This window comes from Cynocephalus volans, chromosome 11, assembly GCF_027409185.1.
Source record: "Cynocephalus volans isolate mCynVol1 chromosome 11, mCynVol1.pri, whole genome shotgun sequence".
Classification (NCBI taxonomy): Eukaryota; Metazoa; Chordata; class Mammalia; order Dermoptera; family Cynocephalidae; genus Cynocephalus; species Cynocephalus volans.
This window is the reverse complement of record NC_084470.1, coordinates 1,020,713-1,044,634: the sequence shown is the minus strand read 5'-3', so window position 1 is coordinate 1,044,634 and position 23,922 is coordinate 1,020,713. Positions and strand designations below refer to the sequence as shown.

The 23,922-nt window shown below is 43.9% G+C and overlaps 1 protein-coding gene across 2 annotated transcripts in view; it reads right to left on the bottom strand.

Annotated features, from left to right (window-relative positions):
- Positions 1 to 22,888: 22,888 nt before the first annotated feature.
- Positions 22,889 to 23,922, bottom strand: part of BMPER (BMP binding endothelial regulator) — a 250,380-nt gene continuing 249,346 nt past the window's right edge. For both annotated transcript variants that reach the window (XM_063115102.1, XM_063115103.1), the window contains one exon: positions 22,889 to 23,070. In XM_063115102.1, the coding sequence (XP_062971172.1) occupies positions 22,889 to 23,070 (182 nt within the window). The remainder of the gene's footprint in view (positions 23,071 to 23,922) is intronic.

The window sequence follows — 23,922 nt, the reverse complement described above, 5'->3', positions numbered from 1 at the left end:
GTGCAGTACATATGCTTTATTGTATATTCCACATCTCCCCCGTTTTATTTATTTAAAGGAAAAAGCAAAAGCTATAGATCAGGTTGGCACAGTTAAGACAAAAAGCATTTTGTTAAAGCAAATGTAGCATCATTCAGCATGGCAAGTCCTTCTAATCTACTTCAGGTGAGGACGGATGATGTCATTGTCTTTCAGGGCGGCTACAGCGGCATCACTCCAGGTGCTGTGTATTGGGTGTCATTACCAATTGCTGAAACTCCAGGAAAAGGATTCTGCTCCACATAGTAGTTGATTCTGAGTCCAGAGAGTTTGTCAATGTTAAAACTGTCCAGGACATTACTGTTTTCAGAGCATCTAGTCTTATGTCAAATCTTTGATCAATTACAAGTCTTTTGTTTAAGAACAGGAGGTCTCATCCAAGTTACAAACACCCTCTTTAAGGCCAGGAAAATTTAGAGAACTGCCTTTGTAGAGAAGATGTTATTCCCCCCTTTATGATCAAGTCATTCCTCATAAAAGCATTGATGATCAATGTCTTGATTGAAAATGTCTTACTCTTCTTTGCATAAATCTCTTAGTGTTGGGAAGGCTCTTTCCTAGGTGCTGATTGATAGAAGCATTTCAGCTCATTTTCTTTTTTTTTTTTTTTGGACCGGTAAGGGGATTGCAACCCTCGGCATGGTGTTGTCTGCACCACGTTCAGCCAGTGAGTGCACCAGCCATCCCTATATAGGATCCGAACCCACGGCCTCAGCATTACCAGCACCACACTCTCCTGGGTGAGCCATGGGGCCAGCCCTCGGCTTATTTTCTTAAGTGATCTGTCGCACGTTGCTGGGAAGACTATTTTCCAGGTGAAGATCGGTCTGTCCCACATCGGGGGGAAAGACGAACAGCAGGATGAAGCAGCAGTTTGGCCAAATTTAGGCAACATAATAAAGGAATCAACAACATGGAAATGAGACATGCTCTCTTATATCCAAAGTTTTAAACTATATCCTGTTATAAAGAGAGAGTTAATTTTCATTGAACTTATAAAAATAGCCATATTGCCATAATAATCATAAGAATACTTAAAGCTATTAAATTTGGGGGGGATCAAATAGGGAGAAAACAAATGCTTTTATCTTTGTTTTAAATGACATTTTACCAAACTGTTGTTAGTTATAGATACCTTAAGAAGAGAGAGAGTTTTCTTACATTTGGAAAAACATTAGGAGAACCAGCAGTGTTTTAAAATAAGGACATTGTAAAAACCCGTAATACTTTTTAATTAGTTTACCAATTAACTTTTGTTGTTTTGACCTTTGTGAACAATTTCACAAACCCATTAGTTTCTTCATTAGAATTTTGGAACTTCAGTTTAAAGATATGAACTCAAAGTTTGTCAGAAAACTGTACCTATCAGAGTTTTTTCATGAAATATTTGAAGATATAACATTTTAAAATTATAATTAAACCAAGATTATGACCTGTAGCATTTATATCAAAACACAGATATTTAAGAACCTTACAAGATTTTGGAACACGTATCCATAACATCTTCAGAAGTGACAATGCTTTCCCATATAGTTTAATTTATTAAATAGGCCAATTAGTTCTGATACATCTTTTATAAATCCTTTGAGAAACTCCAGGGCCCTTGGGATTCCTCAAAGTTATTTGAAACTTTCAGAATTTCATGTTGAAAAGCTTTGTTAAATAACAAAAGGTTTATAACATTTAGTTGGATAAGATCACAAATTACTACAAAAAGTAAAACCCAAGTAACAAAGGGTTTCAAAGGCAGAGAGGACAAGAACTTATCATGAAATAAGTTTTTTTAAACCAGTTATCTAAGAGACAAAGAAAACCTTTTACAACTTTGCAGCAAGAGCGGTTAAGTGAAAAGACCTTTAGCTGCAATCATTTATCAATTCCAACAGTTTTTTTGTAGAGGTTTTAGGCTGTTCGATATATAGGATCATGTCATCTGCAAACAGGGACAGTTTGACTTCCTCTTTTCCAATCTGGATGCCCTTTATTTCCTTCTCTTCTCTGATTGCTCTGGCTAGTACTTCCAACACTATGTTGAATAGGAGTGGTGAGAGTGGGCATCCTTGTCTAGTTCCTGTTCTTAAAGGAAAAGCTCTCAGCTTTTCCCCATTCAGGATGATATTGGCAGTGGGTTTGGCATATATGGCTTTAATTATGTTGAGATACTTTCCCTCTATACCTAACTTATAGAGGGTCTTTGTCATGAATGAGTGCTGAACTTTATCAAATGCTTTTTCAGCATCTATAGAGATGATCATATGGTCCTTGTGTTTGAGTTTATTAATATGGTGTATCACATTTATTGATTTGCGTATGTTGAACCAACCTTGCATCCCTGGGATAAATCCCACTTGATTGTGATGAATAATTTTTCGTATGTGTTGCTGTATTCTGTTTGCTAGTATTTTAGTGAGGATTTTTGCATCTATATTCATCAAGGATATCGGCCTGTAGTTTTCTTTTTTGGTTATATCTTTACCTGGTTTTGGTATCAGGATGATGTTTGCTTCATAGAATGAGTTTGGGAGATTTGCGTCCGTTTCAATCTTTTGGAATAGTTTGTAAAGAATCGGTGTCAATTCCTGTTTGAATGTTTGGTAAAATTCTGCTGTGAATCCATCTGGTCCTGGGCTTTTCTTTGTTGGGAGCCTTCTGATAACAGCTTCAATCTCCTTTATTGTTATTGGTCTGTTCAAATTTTCTACGTCTTCACGATTCAGTTTTGGGAGCTTGTGTGTGTCCAGAAATTTATCCATTCCACAGTAGCAGGATACAAAATCAACACACAAAAATCAGTAGCATTTCTTTTCTCCAGTAGTGAACATGCAGAATGAAAAAACAAGAAAGCCTGCCCATTTACAATAGCCACCAAAAAAATAAAATACTTAGGAATTGAGTTAACTCAATTGAGTTAAGGAGGTGAAAAATCTCTATCATGAGAACTACAAACCACTGCTGAGGGAAATTAGAGAGGATACAAGAAGATGGAAAGATATCCCATGCTCTTGGATTGGAAGAATCAACATAGTGAAAATGTCCATACTACCCAAAGTGATATACAAATTCAATGCAATCCCCATCAAAATTCCAAAGACATTTTTCTCAGAAATGGAAAAAACTCTCCAGTCATTTATATGGAACAATAAAAGACCACGCATAGCCAAAGCAATGCTGAGCAAAAAAAATAAAGCTGGAGGCATAACACTACCTGACTTTAAGCTATACTACAAAGCTATAATAACCAAAACAGTATGGTACTGGCATAAAAACAGACACACTGACCAATGGAATAGAATAGAGAATCCAGAAGTCAACCCACACACTTACTGCCATCTGATCTTTGACAAAGGCACCAAGCCTATTCACTGGGGAAGGGACCGCCTCTTCAGCAAATGGTGCTGGGATAACTGGATATCCATATGCAGGAGAATGAAACTAGATCCATACCTCTCACCGTATACTAAAATCAACTCAAAATGGATTAAGGATTTAAATATACACCCTGAAACAATAAAACTTCTTAAAGAAAACATAGGAGAAACACTTCAGGAAATAGGACTGGGCACAGACTTCATGAATACCACCCCAAAAGCACAGGCAACCAAAGGAAAAATAAGCAAATGGGATTATATCAAACTAAAAAGCTTCTGCACAGCAAAAGAAACAATTAACAGAGTTAAAAGACAACCAACAGAGTGGGAGAAAATATTTGCAAAATATACATCTGACAAAGGATTAATATCAAGAATATACAAGGAACTCAAAAAACTTTACAAGAAGAAAACAAGCAACCCAATTAAAAAATGGGCAAAAGAGCTAAGTAGGCATTTCTCTAAGGAAGATATACAAATGGCCAACAGACATATGAAAAAATGCTCAACATCACTCAGCATCCGGGAAATGCAAATCAAAACCACACTGAGATACCATCTAACCCCAGTTAGGATGGCTAAAATCCAAAAGACTCTGAACGATAAATGCTGGCGACGTTGCAGAGAAAAAGGAACTCTCATACACTGTTGGTGGGACTGCGAAATGGTGCAGCCTCTATGGGAAATGGTATGGAGGTTCCTCAAACAATTGCAGATAGATCTACCATACGACCCAGCTATCCCACTGTTGGGAATATACCCAGAGGAATGGAAATCATCAAGTCGAAGGTATACCTGTTCCCCAATGTTCATTGCAGCACTCTTTACAATAGCCAAGAGTTGGAACCAGCCCAAATGTCCATCATCAGATGAGTGGATATGGAAAATGTGGTACATCTACACAATGGAATACTACTCAGCTATAAAAACGAATGAAATACTGCCATTTGCAACAACATGGATGGACCTTGAGAGAATTATATTAAGTGAAACAAGTCAGGCACAGAAAGAGAAATACCACATGTTCTCACTTATTGGTGGGAGCTAAAAATTAATATATAAATTTACACACACACACACACACACACACACACACACACACACACACACAAAACCGGGGGTGGGGGAGAAGATATAACAACCACAATTACTTGAAGTTGATATGACAAGCAAACAGAAAGGACATTGTTGGGGGGGGGGAGAAGGGAGGGAGGTTTTGGTGATGGGGAGCAATAATCAGCCACAATGTATATCGACAAAATAAAATTTAAAAAAAAAAAAAGACCTTTAGTAATCCTGTTTGGTTAGGAAACCCAGGCAATGATGTGTATAGATAAGAACATTTTTATACATTCAGGTTAGTAAATAGGCATCCATTTACCAGAGCAAATTATACAAAGCCCAGTTTGAGTTTTAGCTATTTCTACCAAATAAATATTTTATGGTTTTCCAGCCAAAAACTTGGTCTATTAGATCTATACCCTTATTAGTTAATGCTAACCAGGGCCTATGCAATATTTGGCATAGGTTTCTTTTCACTAGCCATTTCAGGTCCAGGGTTTCCACATGGCATTTAGAGCCAAGTGGAATCCTAAGAGACAGAGGGCAGTATTCACTCTCTATGTCTAAAAGATATTGTCTCTCCCAGCACGGCCAGGAGGCAGAGCTGAGATAACGAGGAGACATGTTGACCTAGAGACAAATTTAGGTAAATGGTTTGAATCAAATTTTGAAAATCTATTTAACAAAACTTTGGAAGATTTAAGTCACGTGAACTTGAAAAGTATACTTATTTATTTAATGAGTGCACATTAATTATAAGCCAATTTGGTACCTTGCAGGCACACAAACACATATAGATATGAACATGTAGACATAACACACAGCTTACACATGCATATATGCAGACATAAACAACAAGAACAAACAAAGATCTTATAGGTTTTGTTTAAAATGTAATAGAAAATCTCACTAGTAAAAGGGACAGTCAGTTTTAGATTGTGTTGTTTCCCAAAGACATTAGTGAGGCCTCACCTTGCCTTAAAGAAAGCAAGATAACAGGTTTACATTGTAAAGCAAAGTATGCAAACATTTTCAAGAAGATTCAGAGATTTTCTTCCTTTTAAGAAGATAGCATAGAATTCTACCAATAGGATTTTGTGAAGAAATACATACATGAGACTAGAAGAGAATTTAGAAGTCTGTTTAAGATGCCAGAAAACTTGAGACCATCTAGTTAAACAGGTAAATTTTAGGTTAGTATTTGTTTCTCAAATGAGTTAATGAGCTCAAGAGCTGAGCCACCAATCAGAGATGAAACCATTTGACTCTTGAGGTTTTTAGGAGAAGAGCAGTAGACCCCAAAGGTGTTTGGTTTGTGCCATGGCTGCTTTTCTTCACAAAACTCCAGAGTCTTCAGAGAAAAAGAGTAGCACATGCAGTTAAGAAAAGAACCACTGCTTTTAAGAGAGGAGAGAAGCATTGTGCAGATAAGAAAGTAAAACATGCTCAATCAATACCAATACTATAAGGAAATATTAACTTCCTTTACTTTAGATTGTCCAATTTAAAGATTTCTCATTCACTGGCAAAGATTAAGTTTTATCCTATTTTGGTGACATAAACATGTCTTAGTTTTTTGTTAAGGTCTTGGATAGGTCTCAGTGTGACTTGACATAGATTCCTAGTTGTTAGGTGGGAAGCCTTAATGAGACCCATTGCATAATTAACCTGTGACCAATTTGTTCCCACATTTTTATGTTAAGGCTCCCTTCCTTGAGGTATCAAGGACATGGTTGTTTAATATCCACTAATAGTTTTACAGGCTGCCATTCAGTTACTTACAGCCTGCTGCTTTAAGGAGACATTGGAATTGTAATGTATGTTCGGCCTCCCCTTTTGTTAATGAATTATCCATATTTTAAAAGTAAAGAAAATGAAAAAATATCTCTGGGGTTGAAAAAACCTAACTTTGACTTGCCACAGGCGTGCAATGGCTAATCAAAAGCCACCTGTGATTCCCTTACTGGGATGCAATGCATTTCCCTTATTAAGGACTCCCTTGCCAGGATGAATCATACGTCCTATTCCTCTCCAGTGCTTGGCAGGTCAGTCTCCAATCAGTGGAGAATGTCCTCACATGGGGCACCATTTTGTTGCTTTGTGTTGCTTCACCCCCCATGGATTTGTCACCCCACATCCCCTGGGTGACAGAGATGCAAAGGATTACTCAAAGCCCATCTCTTCTGAGCAGTGAGAGGCCCCAAAGTGGTTAGCTTCGCTGGGAATGCTCAAGTGAGAAAGATCCCTTTCTCAGGAAATTAACACTGAATTGGGATTCTCTTCCTGCATTTATTTTCCAGACCAGGAAGTTACAGGAAGAGAATGAAGGTGGGGTTATAATTTAACAATATAGGCTGGTAACTTTCAGTGAAACAAACCAGATGACATTCCAGTAGACAATTAAGTGATCTTACAGCAATTTCTCAGTGTCTTTACATAACTATCAGTAAATAGTCTGTCTTTGAGCCAGCAGCCTGCTGTGCCACAAATCTTTATCTTACACCAGAGACTTATAGCCTGAGGAAAATTTCCTGCCCTTGCAAGGTCAATATTTGAAACTGCAAGGCTTTGGAAAACCAGGCCCTGTGAAGTACATTTGCTTTTTAGTATATTCCACAAACCTAGATTCAAAAAGCTGAGTGAATCTTGATCAGGAAAAACCCAAATAAATCTACACAAAGACACATTGTAGCCAAGTTTCTGAAATTAAAAGACAAACAATCTTGAAAACAGACAGTAAGAGGTGACACCTTCCCTATAGGAGAAAACAGTTTGAATGATGATGGGTTTTTCAGCCAAAACCAGGGAGGCTAGGAGACACATTTTTCAAATGATAAATGAAAACAACTGTCAAACCTCAAATTCTATTTCCAGCTGCAACAACAACAACAAAATCTTCAGGAAGTAAGAGGAAATCAAGATATTTTCAGATGGAGAAAAACTAAGGAAATTTGTAACTGGCAGACCTACTTTAAAAAAATGTTTAAAGGAAGTTCTTGAAACAAAAAAGAAATAAAAAAAAAAAGGGACTCTTAGAATATGAGAAAGAAAGAACATGGCAAGGATAAACATGAGTAAATACGACAGACTGTCCTTCACTTGGAGAAAGAAGTTGTATTTGACAGTTGAAGCAAAAATTAAAATATTATCTGGTGTGTTTCTCAAAGCATGTAGAGGAAATATTTAAGATGATATATTACAAATGGTGGAAGGTAAAGGGACTTAAACGGAGGTAAGTTTTGTAGTTTCAGTTGAACTGTGAAATCCTAAATATAAGTAGTGTGTACCATTTATATAACTTTTCTTGAGTGACAAAATGATAGAAATGAAAAGTATATTAGTGGTTCCCAGAGATTAAGGACACGGGCAAAGGAGTAGGTGTGACTATGAAGGAGTAGCACAAGGGGGGTCCCTGTGGTGATAGGACAGTTGTGTCTCTTGGTTGCAGTGATGGTTACACAAATCTACACGTGATAAAGTAAGCATAGCATTACACACTGACGGTTTCCTGGTTTTGATAGTGTACTAGTTATATAAAATCTAACCATCAAGAGAAATTGGGTAAAGGGTACATAGGACCATTCTGGTACTATTTTTACAAATTCCTATAAATCTATAGTTATTTCAAAATAAAGGATTTCAAAAAACACTAGAAGAAAAATAAAAGAATGTAATTATTTAACCAGTTTATTAAATGGGTTAAATTTGGCAGACTAATATGAGAACAGCTTTATATCCTTCCACCACTGCCTTCCAACAAGCTTCGTAGGTCCTCTTTTTGAATCCACATTTGCCAGCATATTGAACAGAACCCTGTGCTTTTAGAACATTTGGGGTTATTTAAGTCTTACTAAAATGTCCAGTTCAGTCTAATTTAAAATTTCAGTCTCTCATCCAATTCAAAGCTGCTTCTCTCCTCTCACCCACCTCTCACTCCCAACTTGGACCTGACCAGAATTGCCCTTAGGCCAGAAGCTACTTTCCCTAGCTTTTGTGACTCAAGGTCAGGTGGGAAGGAGATGGGGACATGACAGGAGAGATATGATAAAAGTAGCAAAGGTCCTTTTCACTTCATCTGGTGCTGTTTGTGGAATATTCTTAGTTGTAGAAGGTGCTATATATAGCATGGCAGACATCCACTTTCCATCCTTTTTCACGGGAGCACAGTCATGAATTTGGTAGAGAGCAACTCCCAACCCCATTCTAACAAGGGCTTCTGCACTGCACAGCTCCCTAGTGGACCTCTTAGAGTGTCCTGCCCTGCAGCCCCACTGAGGCTTTCAGAGGAGAGCTGTTTCACTGAAAAGTATAGGCTCCCTCCTCTCTATGTAGAAGAGACAATGAGGAAGGCAGAGTGTGTCTCTGGCGTCCCCCTCTTTTGGCTGCCTTCTCCCCTCCTGCACCAACTTGTGTTCCCGTGTCCCGTTGGTCCAGCACTTCCCACTTGTACTAAGCGGGCAGGTCCCTCCACTGTCTTCAGGCTCCGTGGCAGTGGCTGCTGTGGCTTAACCCTCCCTCACCTGCCCCTCCCTTAGGTGACCAGCAGGAGGCTTGATTAGGGGAGAATATCCACTTCCTTGTGGGCCACGCTGTTGGGGCTTCAAGGTGGCTGGGAAAATCATCTGAGTCAAACAGACTTTTTAATTTCTGGCTCTGCCATTTACTAGCTGCGTATATTTGGGAAGGTCACCCCACCGCTCTAACTCCCGATTTGCTTAGCTGTAAGGGGTGAGGGCACCACCAAGTGGGTAATGCATGCAGCATGGCCCAAAGAATGCTGATATCCTGTCAGAGGTTTCCACATCCCAGTCGTAGGTCCACGGTCTTTCAGGTAAAAATGTTCTCTGGAAAACAAAAAAAATGATTCATTCCTAAACCTGTAATCTTGTTTACTCCGATAGGGATTCTGGCTTCCCTGTGATGCTCCTGGCGCAGGCCTTCCTGAGAAAATGCAGAGCAGAGAAGGCCCAGGACACTCGGGATGCCTGATCACCTGCTCCCTAACTGAGTAGTCCGTCACCTGACTTCACAGGAGGATTCTGTCCTTCTGTGATCTGTGTCTGCATTTAAATACGTCTGTTTTAAACATCCTCAGAACTGCGGGAGCTTATTCTAAAGGAAGTAAGGGATAACCTCCCCCGTATCTTATATATATACACACGTTAGCAAGTTACCAAAAAGTCAGACACCCAGCCTGCCAGAACTCATCACTTGGAAATGGCAGTAGGGGCTGACTCAGACTTCAGGACATTTAATTTGCAAGTGGGCCATCGGTCCATTTTTATAAAAGCCAGGGAAGGGGTGAGGGAGGTGTGCAGTCTCCTTAAAATTCTCTCAGCGACTTAACAAAGATGGATTGTCTTCATTTCACAGTTGATGAAACAGGGGTTCAGAAAGACTAAGCAACTCTGTCAAGGTCACACGACACGTTAATAGGGAACCTGGAGCATGAAGCCGGCTTTCTCTGACTGTGCACCCCAAGCTCTTGGCGCTGACTGCAGGAGCCCCGTTGACAGCGCCAGGAGCAGGCGGGCGTGTTCTGAGTAGGAAAAACAAATCAAAACACAAAGAATCTTCCAAGTTTCAGATTTAGAAAAAGGGTGGGCATGGCTCAGCCATAATAACAAACATCTTAAAAGACCAGTCCCTGGGGACACTCTCACGGGAAAAGCAAGTGGGCTTCAGATGGTGCCTCCACCCCTACCCCACCCTGATGCCCTGACGTCATCTTCCTCCCTTCACCTGCGTGATTCGGAACCACTTGGAAGCCCCCTGTTTTAAGCATGGGGGGTATTCTCAGGGCAGGTCCACGCTCTCCTTCAATTTCTCAAATCAGGGCAGGGCGGCCTGTGGAGCCATCGCCTCTCCCCTGATGCCTGGCGTGCAGCTCTGGGCACACAGCAGAGGTCGAGCCTGGGCTTTAGCTTCAGGGGTCACTAGGAGAGAATTTCAGGGCTTCTGGATTTTCCCAGCTGTTATTTCACTTGATTGTCACAATACGCTGTGTGGTTGACAGAGTGTAGAGTATGCGCCCGTGGCATTTTAATTTACTTTTTCTGTTATTGTTGGTTAACCGATTTGTATGGAGGCTAGGAGCTTGTAAATGAGCATGAATTTATGTAAATTAACCCAAATTATACACCGTAAAAAAAGGTTAAAAAGCAGAGACTCGCTGGGGGTAGTGAGTTGCTCACACAAGCACTAAGTTACAGGGCAGGGGCCAGAATCTGGGTTGGTCGGGCTCCTAGCACAGGGCTTTTTCCACTAGGCCAGAGGCCAATAAACTTTTTCTGTAAAGGTCCAGATAGTAAATCATTCAGGCTTTGTGGGTCATACAGTCTCTGTCACTAGTACTAAACTCTGTCCTTATAGCAGGAAAGCAGCACTGCACAATTCGTAAGGAACAAGCTTGGCTGTATTACAATAAAACATTATTTTCCAAAACAGGCAGCGGGCTACATTTGGCCCATGGACCGTATGCGCGCATCCCTGCAGTAGACCACTGCCTCGGTTCACATGGCATCAGTGTCCTTAGCCAGGTCCTCACATTTCTCTGTAATTCCTTCTCCAACCCAATGTCAGGGCTCCCACTTGCCTTCCTTCCTTTCCTTCCTGATACTGTGTCTCTGTGCAAGAATCCAAAACCTAAAGTCAGTATTCCTGAATTCTACCGCTGTCCTCTATTAGACAGCACGTGTGTTATCTCCAAAGGAGAAATTGCACATTTGTGCTAAGAGAAGACTGGTGGTTGGAGCCCTGCAAAAGGGTTTCATGGACATCCCGGTTCTATTAGTCAGATTCCTGGAGTGCAAGAGGAAGGGGCACATATGCTCAGAGTCCCCTAGGTGATCTGGGGACTTTTGGCAAGGATACCCCAGACTTGAGGTGGCCATGACTGGCATCTTCTTCTTAGCCATGCTGCCGTCCTGGTACCAGCCCTACAAAACATGCAGAAGGGAGAACCGATCAATAGCACAGCATCCTTTGGGACACACGCCAGGCCCTGGGACTATCTACCTTTCCACTGGCATCTTCTCTGGGTCTACACAAGAGACGGTTTGATTAGATTGATTTGCTCCCCTCCCCTCAGGAGCATTGTTGTTAAGTAGAGTTTTGTTGCTGTGCACCAGGCACTATTCTAGGCACAGAGACAGATCAGTAAACGGAACAAAATCCCTGCTCTCATAAACTAACATTTGGTTGGGGGACGGGAGGAGAAAGCAAACCAATAAATCTATCATAAACTAGTATTTTAGATAAGGAGAAAAATGAGAAAAAGAAATGGGTTCGTGGAAGGAAAAGTCCTGATTCAGATAAGTTGACCAGAGAAGAACTTTTTGATGAGGCGATACCTGTGCAGAGACTTGAACGAAGTGAGGCGTTTAGCCACACATGAAGAAGAAGCATTCTGGGAAGAAAGAACAGCAAGAGCAAAGGCCTGGAAGTGGGAAAGTCCAAGATCAAGGTGCCAGCGGGTCCAGTGTGTGGTGAGGGCCCAGTCTCTGCTTCCGAGATGGCGCCTGGAGCATCTCTGGAGGGGACAGATGCTATGTCCTCACGTGGGGGAAGGGACGGAAGGGGCAAACTCTCCCCCTCAAGCTCTTTTATGAGACACTAATACATCCATGAGGTTGGAGCCCTCATGGCCGAATCGCTTCCCAAAGGCCCCACCTCTTAACAGTGTTTCACTGGGGATTAAGTGTCAGCATGAGTTTTGGAGGGACACAAACATCCAAACCACAGAAGAAAGGGACTGAGGCCAGAACAAGCAGGCTTATGGAGGTCTTGGAAAGGATCTGGGATTTTATTCTGAGGGAGATGAGTGGCCATGGAGTATGGAGAGAGAAAAAGACATGCTACGAGCTGAGTTTTCGAAGGCTTAGCCTGGCTGCTGCCTGCTGTGTGCGCACGGGTCATGTAGGTGGGGACAGGGACGGGAGGCAGGGGTGAAAGTGGGAGACCCATCAGCAAACTACACTGTAAACAAGAGAAGGGACGTGGATAGTTTGGGCCAGGGTGGTAGCTGTGGGGGTGACAAGAGATGAGCAGATTCAGGATACACTTTAAAAGCGGAGTCGACTGAAGTGGCTGATGGTGGAATGTGGGGTGAAAAGAAGTGCAGAGTCAAGGCCGGCTTGCAGGACGTGCCTCCCACATCCTCTGCACCCTCCTTCCTCTTCCAGCGGTCGCTGTGGCAACAAGCTCGTGGGTGGAGGCTGGCAGGCCTTGGCCTCAACCGCACCTGGCATCTCCCGCCTTTTGCCCCAGGGCTTCTCAGCCCTTCTGAAGAACTCTGCAGGAGCCCACTCAGCCACTGAGCCCACTCAGGGACCTGCGCAAGCCTGGGAGATCCAGGAAGTTAACACCTTAGTGGCAAATTTTGACCAATGAAGGTTTATGACAGGTCGATAATTCCAAGGCTCAACCTGCACAGCTCTTTTAGGAATCCCGGCTGGAACTGAGCCTCCAGGCGCCCACAGAGGTAACCAGCTCCATTGTACATCACTGGATTGGATTTCCCTCTTACCCTTTCATTCTTCCCAGTCCCCCAATATTGTTCTCTGGGGTCCCTTCCCAAATAAACTCAAAAGCAAAAGATATCAAGAGTTTAGCCGGGAGCATATGAAAGTTTGGGTTGCCCACTAGATCTCCAACTGCAGACAGCAAGGGTGCAAGTGAACCTGAAATTCAGAACACAATATGCAGAAGAGTCTAGGCTACTTGTCTGCAGAGGTCCCCGTGCTGGGGCGTGGCAGCACCCCCTTCACAGGCTCTACCAGTATCGTCATTTCCATCTCTCACTGTTCCCACAGTGGGTGACTCCTTCCTGGCCCTGAAGAGAGGCTGAAGAGGATGCAATGAACAGTGGAAGGAGGGAAGAGCGGTCTGTCCATCTTGTGATGACAGCTCTGCCATGCTCTTATTTTATTGCAGCTCCGGCAGACACTGCGTCCTCACAGCAGATGGGCAGTCACGTTACAACGAAGGCTTGCTGTACAAAGTCAGCATGGCCACCCTTGCAGAGGGACATTGTCTGTTGGGAGCCTTTCCCCTTCATTAAGATCTCCCCTTGAGGTTTCAGTGAAGGAGCAAAGAAAAACGGGATGCGGAAGGAGAAGAGGATGAGCAGCATGTCCCCAGGAGGCCTCTCAGCGCCTCTGACAGCCCCTGGTCCCCCCACCCCAGCCGGAGCCTGATTTCAGAGACCCTGCAAAGATGGAACATGGCTTTTGTATTCATTTCCACTTAATTTGCTCCAATGAAAACTGCAATTACTGAGCAGTTAAACATCCCCAAGTGTTTTGGGGATGCTGTCCCTGGTACATTTTTAAGCCCCATTTGGAAAATTCACCCGTAAAAGCATCAGACTTGCCAGCCTTGTATGTGGAAATCTGCAATGTCACCCTTTGTGCAAGGGATAAAAATTCACCCCGGGATACTCATTTTAATAAGGCTTAATTAGACCAATTTGTAGTAAGCTGAGATTTCCACTTGCACTTTGACAAGCAGCTTGAGCTAGCTCACTACATTTTTATGTTCAGGAATTTCTGTGTCTCAAAGAAAAGGTCAAATGGAACATAAGTTTCCATCCACAAGACTCCTGAAGGTATAGTGAATTTCTGCTGTCTTTCCAGTGTGTTTTGTTTTTTGTTTTGTTTTTTAGAATGTCTTTATTGATGCTAAAAGGGTGATCCTGGGGAGGCAGAATAAATCAAATTGTCTCCTGTGGCCCGTTCACGAGGACACATAGAACTGGTCCCCTCTGTAAAGACCATGCTAGTGGCTCATGGCCCTCTTTCTTACAGAGTTGGAGAATGATTTCATAGTCCCCAACACAGGACACAGGCAATAAATAAAAATCACTGGGAGTCGGCTTGTGAGATAAGCCATCTTATCTAGGGATGACAAATAAATTTTACATATTATTCTTGGATTGGAAAACTGCTTAAACTATAGTATCTTTAAGATATGCAACAATGTTGATGTCACCACGTTGCACCTTGATGCCACATCCCTGGACTTTCATGCGGGACGATTAGAGGGACAAGCACGGCAACATTCACTTACTTTGCTGTAGGGAAATAGCCGAGGCTGCTCTTCATGAGGAGAGGGATGTAGGTGAGGAAATGAGAGAGGACAAAGTTGAAAATTCCTTCTTTCTTCAATGAATTTTTGACATCAGAAATTATAGACATTCTACCTAATGATGGGAAGAATCTTCTACAACCAAAAGAGGTTTCGAAAAAGGTTTCAAAGGGCCCGTGGCAGACAGAGCCAGTCCTGTGTGCTGGTCCACTAGGGAGTCCCTACATTGCGCCTACAAGGCTGTGGGCACCAGATGGACCGCCTGCCCTCTACATAGTTTCCCTTCTGGTCTCAGGCAGTGTCTAAAAAGCCCACATTAGGACGACTGCTAATGCACAGGCCTCAGAACAGCTCAGACGGACTGTTGGCAAATGGATTCTCGAGGGAGTAGAACCCAGGACAGCTACATTTTTAAAAAGTGCCAGGACAGAACCGGAGCATCCAGTTCCTCCGGGAGGGCAGGCCAGTTTGGAACGGGGATAATGCAGACCCCAGAGAGAAGCACGGAACGAGTTTATCTGGAGTCAGGAGGAGAGAAGTGTGAGAAGCAGACAGAGCTGAAAGGTGGAAGAGGAGAGCAATTGGGGAGGAGGGGGCACAACTTAATAGCTGACACGACAATTTGTTCTTCGTCCTGGTGAAAAATCCCAGGAAGCTACACTGGGACCTGTTTCTCCTGGTAGAAGAATTCTGTTGGTCCCAAATGCTCTATTTCAACTGTTGCACCCTTCAGCTGGAGATGCTAAGATCCTATAGTCTATAAGGTAAGACATTCGCCCCCTCTACCAGAGCAGGAGCTTGCACAGAAAGAGCGAGGCCAGTCCTGCAGGCTCACTGCACATCAGCAGGAAGCCCTCCCCACGCATGTACACACCCATGCCCATGGCCCACGGTGGCCTGCCTGGAGCTCACTGCCCAAGGCCCAGGCACAAAGTCACTCCCAGCCACACAACCCCAGCCCCCATCCAGCCAATGCAGAAAGAAGACCAGTCCATCTGGAAGTTTGCCTCTGCCTCCACCAGGCTAGATATCTGGATGACAGACCACAGCCTTGATGGAGCTCGGCAGCTGCTTTTAGACATGGGGACCTGTCGCATGTGTCACAAAAGGCACATTCCTGAAAACAGTGCAGGTCAGATCACGCAGTTCATGGGACAAGAGTCTCAAAATTTGATTTTATTTCCTTCTGATTGTTTGAAGGCAACATAGATAAAGCCACGTCTGCACGACTCCTGCATGAAGCAGACGCTCTCAGGCTGTGATGCAGAAACGTCCATGTAGCTGCAGCTGCTGCATCTTTGCTGTTCGCTCACAATCTCTCCCTGTCTCCTAGTGGGCTCTTACTTCACAGCAAAAAGGAGTTGTGTGCTTACTCTCAGACGAGCAGAAACAAAGGAAGTTTCCTGCATTGCGAACATGAAGACAGGAAGGGTTAAGTTATGGGAGATAAGTCCTGTGCATGTGTATTATTTAGGCCAACATGTCATTTCTGTACGCTTGCTGTCACAAAACAGAGAGCCCAAGTAAACTAGCCATACGAACAACAAATCATGGAACAGATTTCAGGAAAACAAGTTCTGCTTTGGCAAGTTGCACTCAAAATACATGCACTAGAAATCAACTGAATAAGAAGAATTTAACATTCAGTAAGTTGTATTAGGGAGAACTTGAATCCAACAAAACATAAAATTCCCGAAGTTTGAGAACTTTTTATTTTACCCAAGTTGTTTTAAGATAAAAAAATTAAGATGCGTATACCATATTGATCCTTGACATTTTCACAGCTTTCACTTTTATAGTAAAACCAAAGGAAATAAATAGCAAATTCAGAGAGAATTAATGTGGAAAAGCCTTCCATCCTCTGCTGCCTTCTGCATTCCCAAGCAAGAGGGAGAAACCGTGGATCCGATCTGACGCTCTGGAGCAGTCCAGGCCCAGTGGCATGTCCCAGCTCGGCCGGGCACGACGGTTCCCCTGGGAGGCTTTTCCAGCCACTGACTTTATTTTCTTTTAACCTGAGCAACCCAAACATTCTGTGGCCCACGCCAATGCAAAGCAAAGGAAAGCTGAGATTCACGCCGTGACTTACTGGTGGTCACAACAGACAAGTCAAGCCAGTTTGAGGTCTAAATCCACCTGCCAGGACCTGTGAGGGCGGTGGCCTGGGATATTAACAGGCCACTGGAGGATTCTCCCCAGAGCATCTGGGAAAATCACAGAATCGAGACAGTTGTGCAGATTCCTTGTGGAAATGACATTGCTCAGGCTGAGCTGCTGGGATGATGAAAACAGATACTCCCCGAATACCCTCCCATAAACCAGAACGGAGAACGCTTTTCAGCATGACTGCGCAGCCTGTCCTGCGTCGTCCCCAAGTTTTGGGGGTGCATTTGGAGTGCTAGATGCTTTGGTGAACCCTGTCTTGTGACACTCTCTCCCCCATCCAGCTTTCACTGTCCTCTTGCCCCCAGTTAGTCCTGAGAACAAGCCAGGCGAGCAACGCGGTTAGGAGCACGGCCCCCGCCGACTGTCTCCCAGAGGGAGATGGGATTGATGCTGCCTAGGGAGGCTCCTCTGAATTGTCTTCATCGCAGACGTGTGCGAGGGACTGGGGGACACAGCCCACACCAGGCCGGCACCACAGAGCAGCCTGCTAAGCGTGGGAGGGAAGGCACCAGCCCCCGCACGCCCTTAATGTCCCAGCTGGGAGGAGCACATGACATGCAGGAACATGGTGCAAATGACAACATGACGACTGGTATTCATTCTCTCGGTGCCAGAGTGAAACTTTTTCATCACCACAAACATCTCCTAAGGCCCCAGATTTCACTGCTGAATGAAGCCCTCAGGGAATTGCTCAGTAAGCCAAGTTCCCGCTGGAGAAAGTGGAGAAGCAGCTTATGGCAGTTCTTAAGGCCTGAGCCAGGCTATGACATGAAGTGACCAGAGCATGACAGAATTGTTCCAGCACAACTCTGGGTGAGTGGTGTTTCCCAGCCTTTACCTGTAGGTGTGGCCAGAGCTGGTGACACTAGCAGGACCAGCTGTCTGGACCTAAGCATCCTTCATCCATCACCCCACGGGCGAGCAAGTCAACAGAAGAAGCTTGAAACGCGTCTACTTGACCGGTTCTGTTGAAGCAACCAATGCCCGGAGGGTCTGAGCGGGGCCTCCTTCCTGTGCAGTGGCCCACAGGAGGTCAGAGACAACTCTCATGAGAATCCCCTCCCTCTTCCTCTCCAGATGCTCTGAAGACAGATCGAGGAAACGCGAACAGACCCTGGTGCAGAGGGAGAGGAGGCTTATAGCGAAACGCCTCAAAGCCCTACTCGGCTTGTCCCACTGGAAATCAAGGGCAGCTTGCAGAGCCCGCTCAGGGCGTGTGAGGTGCATCGTCACAGCTCAACCACGTTCTGAGACTTCATTATGCCCTGCAGTACCCAAAGTTCCCTGCAAACCCATGCTGCCCTGCTTGCCCCTCTCCTATTCTTGTCGTTACCTGTGCCTTAAACACCCAGACTGCTCCATCCCCACCAAGACACACACACACACACACACATGCACGCACACACATGCACACACGCACACCCCACACCTTTGCACAGATAAAGCCTCTGTAGTCTACTAAGACTCATCCCACTAGTCACTTTCTCTGGGGAGCCTCCTCGACACCCACCCAAACAGAAACCTCAAGGCTTCCTAAGGGTCCCATGGCCAGCTGGTGTCCCTCTGGTTTGCCACGTGTCATTCATCCTGGACTGTGATTATTTTAGGAAGAACCGTATCTTAATCCTAAGGTCTGGGATGTCTGTTGAGTGAACCAAACATAGCCTGGCAGAACACGTTTTGATTGACAATGGAGACGATGGAAATCTGCGCCCCCACCGGTGCTCCTTACGTGGGGGCTGCCGCTGCCACCCCTGCTCACTGGAGCCAGAAGCTCGCCGATCCTCCGTGCAGTCTGTGTTCTCCCGTTTTTACCTCCTACCCCCTAGTCTTGGGGCGCGTCATATCTCACCTGGACTATCTCAGGGGCTTCCCACCCACTCTTTTGACTGAAAACCCCACCGCCATCCCGCTGCCACTCATCTTTCTGATTCAAGGTCTGGTCACACCGCTCCACTGCTTAACACCCCCACCCAACGCCGGAGCTGCCCCAGAGCAGACCTTCCACCTGGTGCCTCAGCCCGCAGGGCAGCTGCCTGGGGAATGGGTGACAGGGATCCACTTCTGAGGCAGTGGGGCAGGACCTAAGATGTCCCCATATGTGACGTCTAGCTGTAAGCAACCCTGCCTATTTACTCCAGTACCCAGACACATGTTGTTTTCTAAACGCGCCATGACATAAACAGCTTTAGGAGGTATTGCCCTAAAGACTAAAACGCAGCTCCTCAGCATGACCACAAAGCCTTGGTGACCCCAGCCCTCTGCCACCGTCTCCGGTCACATCTCACACCCGCCCTGCTCTACCCTTGTACTAGGTCCCGTGCCACCTATGGTGCAGCCACCAGGACAGAGCTGTGTGCTGCCTTGGGGCTTTGCTCTCCCTCCACCGGGAACATCCTTTCTACTTTGCACACCTCTGCAAACATAAAGCTCCCATCCTTCTTCCCCACATTAACCTCTTCAAAGCTGGCTTGCTCAAAAGTAACTAGAAAGAAAAGCAGAATGAAGATGACTCTCGTGCATATTTTTGTGACTCACCTGGTTTAACTAAACCAGTAGCAACATGACCCTAAAGCCAGAAAGATCCCCTTAGTGGAATACATGTCTGAGCTCTTCATTCAGGCTCAGCATAATCTCCATATTAGTTTCTTTTCCCTCTTTATTCCTTCTTGCCCACTTGAACATCGCCACTTTCCCAGAATTAACATCCTGAGTTCTGAAAAGGCTCGTACTACAGGACTCAGAACCAGAGACTATTTTTGACTGCTCCTAAGAGGCGCCTTTGGAGGAGACAGCTGATTGAAACATCTTGGCTCTCCCCTAAGGCAGCCTCCTTCCCCAAACCAAGAGCCTTCCAGCTCAGCTCCTTGACACTTGTCAGATGCAGATGAACGCGGGTGACAGACTGACAACGGGAACAGAATGCAGCAGGGCTCAGACGCAGCAAACCCCACATAGCTGCTGCAGCCACGAGACTCAGCGTTTATCAGAGTCTATTTATCTGCTCGAGAAAAACTTACTGACTCCCTGCCGGGTTATTTTTTAATTCAGGTAAAGTATTCATGGCTGTTTGCAGCATTACTCTCTGTCCCTTGTCGTATGACTGAACTATTTCAGCATGAGGAAGGGTTTTCTAGTGAGAACGGTTAATCCACGCTGGAGGAAGAGTCCCACCTCTGGTTCTTTCTCGTCTCCCTGGGACAGGCCTCTTAGGGGCTGGTGGCCGGGTGTTCGGGAGACACTCGGTGAGCCAGGAAGGGTGATGCCTGTGACCTGAACAGTGTTGATTCTCAATGTGCCACATTTTTAACAAAAATTGCTGTTGTCAAAGAGCAATTTTTCAAAGAGCAAAAATGTCAAAGAGCCATTTTCTCTCTCGTTCAAAACTTTCAGGTCAGGACTCTCCAACATCCTTATCTTCACAAGGAAAGGGGAAATAACTCATTTTACTGAGAAATAACTCATTTTACAATCATAGTCACGTTTGTTCTTCATCAAGGGTGTTTGTTTCCCACCAAGTTCAATATTCATAAATAACTATAACAGAGTAGGGATTCTACACTAGCACACAGAGCGAATGTTGACTCATCCACTCATTCTGTGCATACCATGGAACCAACGCTAATTGCTAACGTGGATTATGTGCACTAGAGGGAACGTAGAACATTTTTATTTCAGGTCATCTTACTGCAGGAGTTTGGTTTTGAGAGTCCAGGCAGATATCCTGTGTAAGTAAGGCAGGGCTGCCAGCACCGAAGCACTCGGCGAACGTAGACTGTGATCGGTTCTGAGACAGTCACTGCTGACAGAATAGCAGACCCACCAGGCAGCTGTTTTCCTCCCCTGCCCCCACCCGACAGCAGCTAAATAACCTTTCACAACTCTCTGCCTTCTCTTCCTTCGTGTATTAGGAATGAAAGAAATGGACAGAGATTAAGCTAACTCCTGGATAAAGTATGTCACGCGACCTTACCGTCCAGCCACCTGACATGATGGAACTGGTCTACGCAGAAGAGGCTTCAGCATTCATCGCCTTGGCTGGCCATGATAAAAGTGCTCAGAAAGAGGCGGATTAAAGTTACTCAGTCCTTGGATAAATCACGAGCCATAAACAACCATCCACTATTTTCCCTTCTACATCATTTCCCCCTATGCAGCCTTCTCTTATAACGGAAAACCCAAGTTGAACTGGAAGGGCATTTAAAGCTAATCTAAAGGAATCTGTTCCATTTCTAGAAGGTAGAAACTGACCAAGAGAGGCCATTGAGTCACTCTTCCCCTCCTTTCAGAGAAGACCAGGGAGTAAATGAGATTACAAGAGTGAAAGTGTTTGCAAGCCCTGAGGGCCTCAGATTACTGCCCAAGGTCTCCTCGCTTGCTAGTGGTGGGGGTTCTAGGTTTCCTGGTTCTCAGCCCTGCCCACTATGATACACAGCCACTCTGTGCTACAGACAGAGTGAGGCCCAAATGCTCAAGCAATGTGGACAAGGTCACAGATCACACCTGGAACCCAAGGAGCCTAAGCCAAAGTCCTCTTGCCAAGTGCAGCACTGAAACAAAACTGACTACCTCGGGCTGCAGACATGGACCCAAGTACAACAATGACAAAACCAAACGCTCTGATGCCCAGCCGGCCACTATTGCAATCTGCACTTCATTCAGTTTACTCAAACAAGTAGGGATATGTCAGTAAAAAATCCAAATTAGTGCTTTAGCTACCATGAGCACGCGTAAAAGGAACACATACATCTTCGACAAGCAATGGCGACATGCTGTCAAACATTTTGGGTTTTGCTTTTGTCTACTAACAATTACCATTACAAAAATAAGTTACTGTGGGGTATTAAATTATATCTAAAAAAGCTGTTAAAATTTGACATACTGAAGTTGATATAGATATAAATGTAACATAGGACATCTTGAAGAGAAAAATGTATTGTTTTAAATCTTGTGCCCTTTATTTACTACAATGCAGAACATTTTATTTTAGACACAGTGCGTTTTGTTTTGTTGACATTTTCATTTATTCAATGGAAAACTAAAGTCAAGAAGGTCACCTGGTGACTAGGGGTAACCGTCAGTAAATTAGAGCAAGCATATAGGCCATTCTTTGTTTGGACTGATGTTAAATAAACTGGTCAGTATATAAAAAGGATAGGCTTTTTCCCCGTCTAATAATTATGACATATTAACAGTCATCTCATAGACAGGAATCTTCCAGAAATAAGGAAAGACTTTCATTTTATACGTAGAATAGTCACAAAATGTAGATGGCTGACATCAGCTCATTGGATTTGTCCATCCTAAATGGCTCTGAGATTCAGAGAAATGGATATTTCTTTGTACGTCGTGCAACAGTTTCTCCAAATATCTTCTCATGCTCAATAAAATTAACATGTCATCCAGACAACCCCCCTTAATCTTGATGCATGACATACAAATGGTCACATCCGTCATACACACATATATAATTAGGAGACTCAAGGAATATGCAAAGATGGCAAGAAATCATTGATTCTTTGGTTATGCCCTAGTGACAAATATATATTTCTTGGCAACTAGCCAAACAGTTTTGGAAATAATATCAGACCATGACCCAATAAAGTCTAATAGCCTATCTCCTGCTTTACATGCACCATTAGGGCCTGTCACCAATCTCCTGCCATATCACTCAGGTATACATTCCTTTCTTTGGAGACATGAAATGCCCCTAGATAAATGTGCCCTTCTCCAGAGAAACACATTTCCCACTCAATTAGAAGTCCTGATTCAAAGCTAAAATTAATGCAGGCAGGCAATTGAGGGTTCTTAGAAAACTTCCTTAAAAATGACAAATGTATGTGACGTTAAAGCCATCCAATATGTCTGCATGCTGCCTTATTAAATTAAAAACATTTGGTGTATTTATACAACATATCCAATGGCTTACAGGTTAGGATCCTAGAAACAATACATGTATTATAGCAAAAAATATACATATAATAATCCACCTATAGTTTATATAAATGATGAAATGTTTTTGAATATATCTATATATATACACACATATATTCTCTGTGTGTGTGCATTTGCAGAATCAGGCACACAAATACTGCAGTCTTTCATTGGCTCTTCCACTTCAGTGTCAAGGACACCAGGTTTCAAAGTCTTAGGGACCAGAATAAAGGTCACCGCTGAGGACAAAGGACTGGCTTGATGCACCTTCCCTTGTGAAGGACCAAGTTGGCTGGACAGTGGCAACCCGCAACACATGGCTTACTGCATGGACCGATCTCATTCCAGTTGTCACAGGTCTTGACACATCCGGGGCCACAGGTGTCATACACAGCACCGTGCTTACACTGGGTGGCTGAAAAAGAGGAGGAGACAAAGGTGTGATATGGAGAAATGGCACGTTAATTCACCCTCAGCCCGATGCCATTTCTGCCAGCTCGTGTCACTGCACAGGCCTTTCCACAGCACAGATTCAGATTTGCATTTTAACAAGGGCATTGAACACCCAACATTCCTCAAATTCTCTGGGAATCACCTGCATCTATAAAAATAAACCCAAAGATCTACCTGTGCTGGGCCAGTGAACTTCAAAATAAAAAATAGGAAGAAAAGCTCTTTATTCCTAGATAAGACAAACTATAAATTTGTAAGGCTATAAGAAAATCTGCAAGGTTATTTAGTTATTGCGAATAGTATGAAAAATGAACTCCAAATAGTCCTTCCAGCTATCGATCTGTGATGAATAGCAATATTTTGTGCAACCACATCAATATTCAAATAGATGGAATTACACATGCAGAAAAATCCTGCCAAGCATATTGGAAATGTTTGAGATATTTTAATCAAAGTGATCATGTGTTGAATTAATCAATTTGTGGCAAATTAAAACAAGAGTGGGGTGCAGCCAAATAGAGAAAAATCAGATGTGCAACTACACGGGGCAGCAGTGGCTGGCGGGCCCAGAGAAAATAAAACAATGATGTAGCCAAGTCATAGCCAATGTACTATCTTTAACTCAGAGCTAAAATGATGTTCAACAATATTCTTAGAGATCCTGAAAACTCATGAATAGATTTGTCAGAAAAAATAACGCCAACATTCTGGAAGTCTGATGACGCACAGACTTGCATCTGAGTTTTGTCCAATGACAGTCCAAGGGACAGCCCCCATTCTCACGAACAGGAATACGACACGTGCAGGAGTCTAG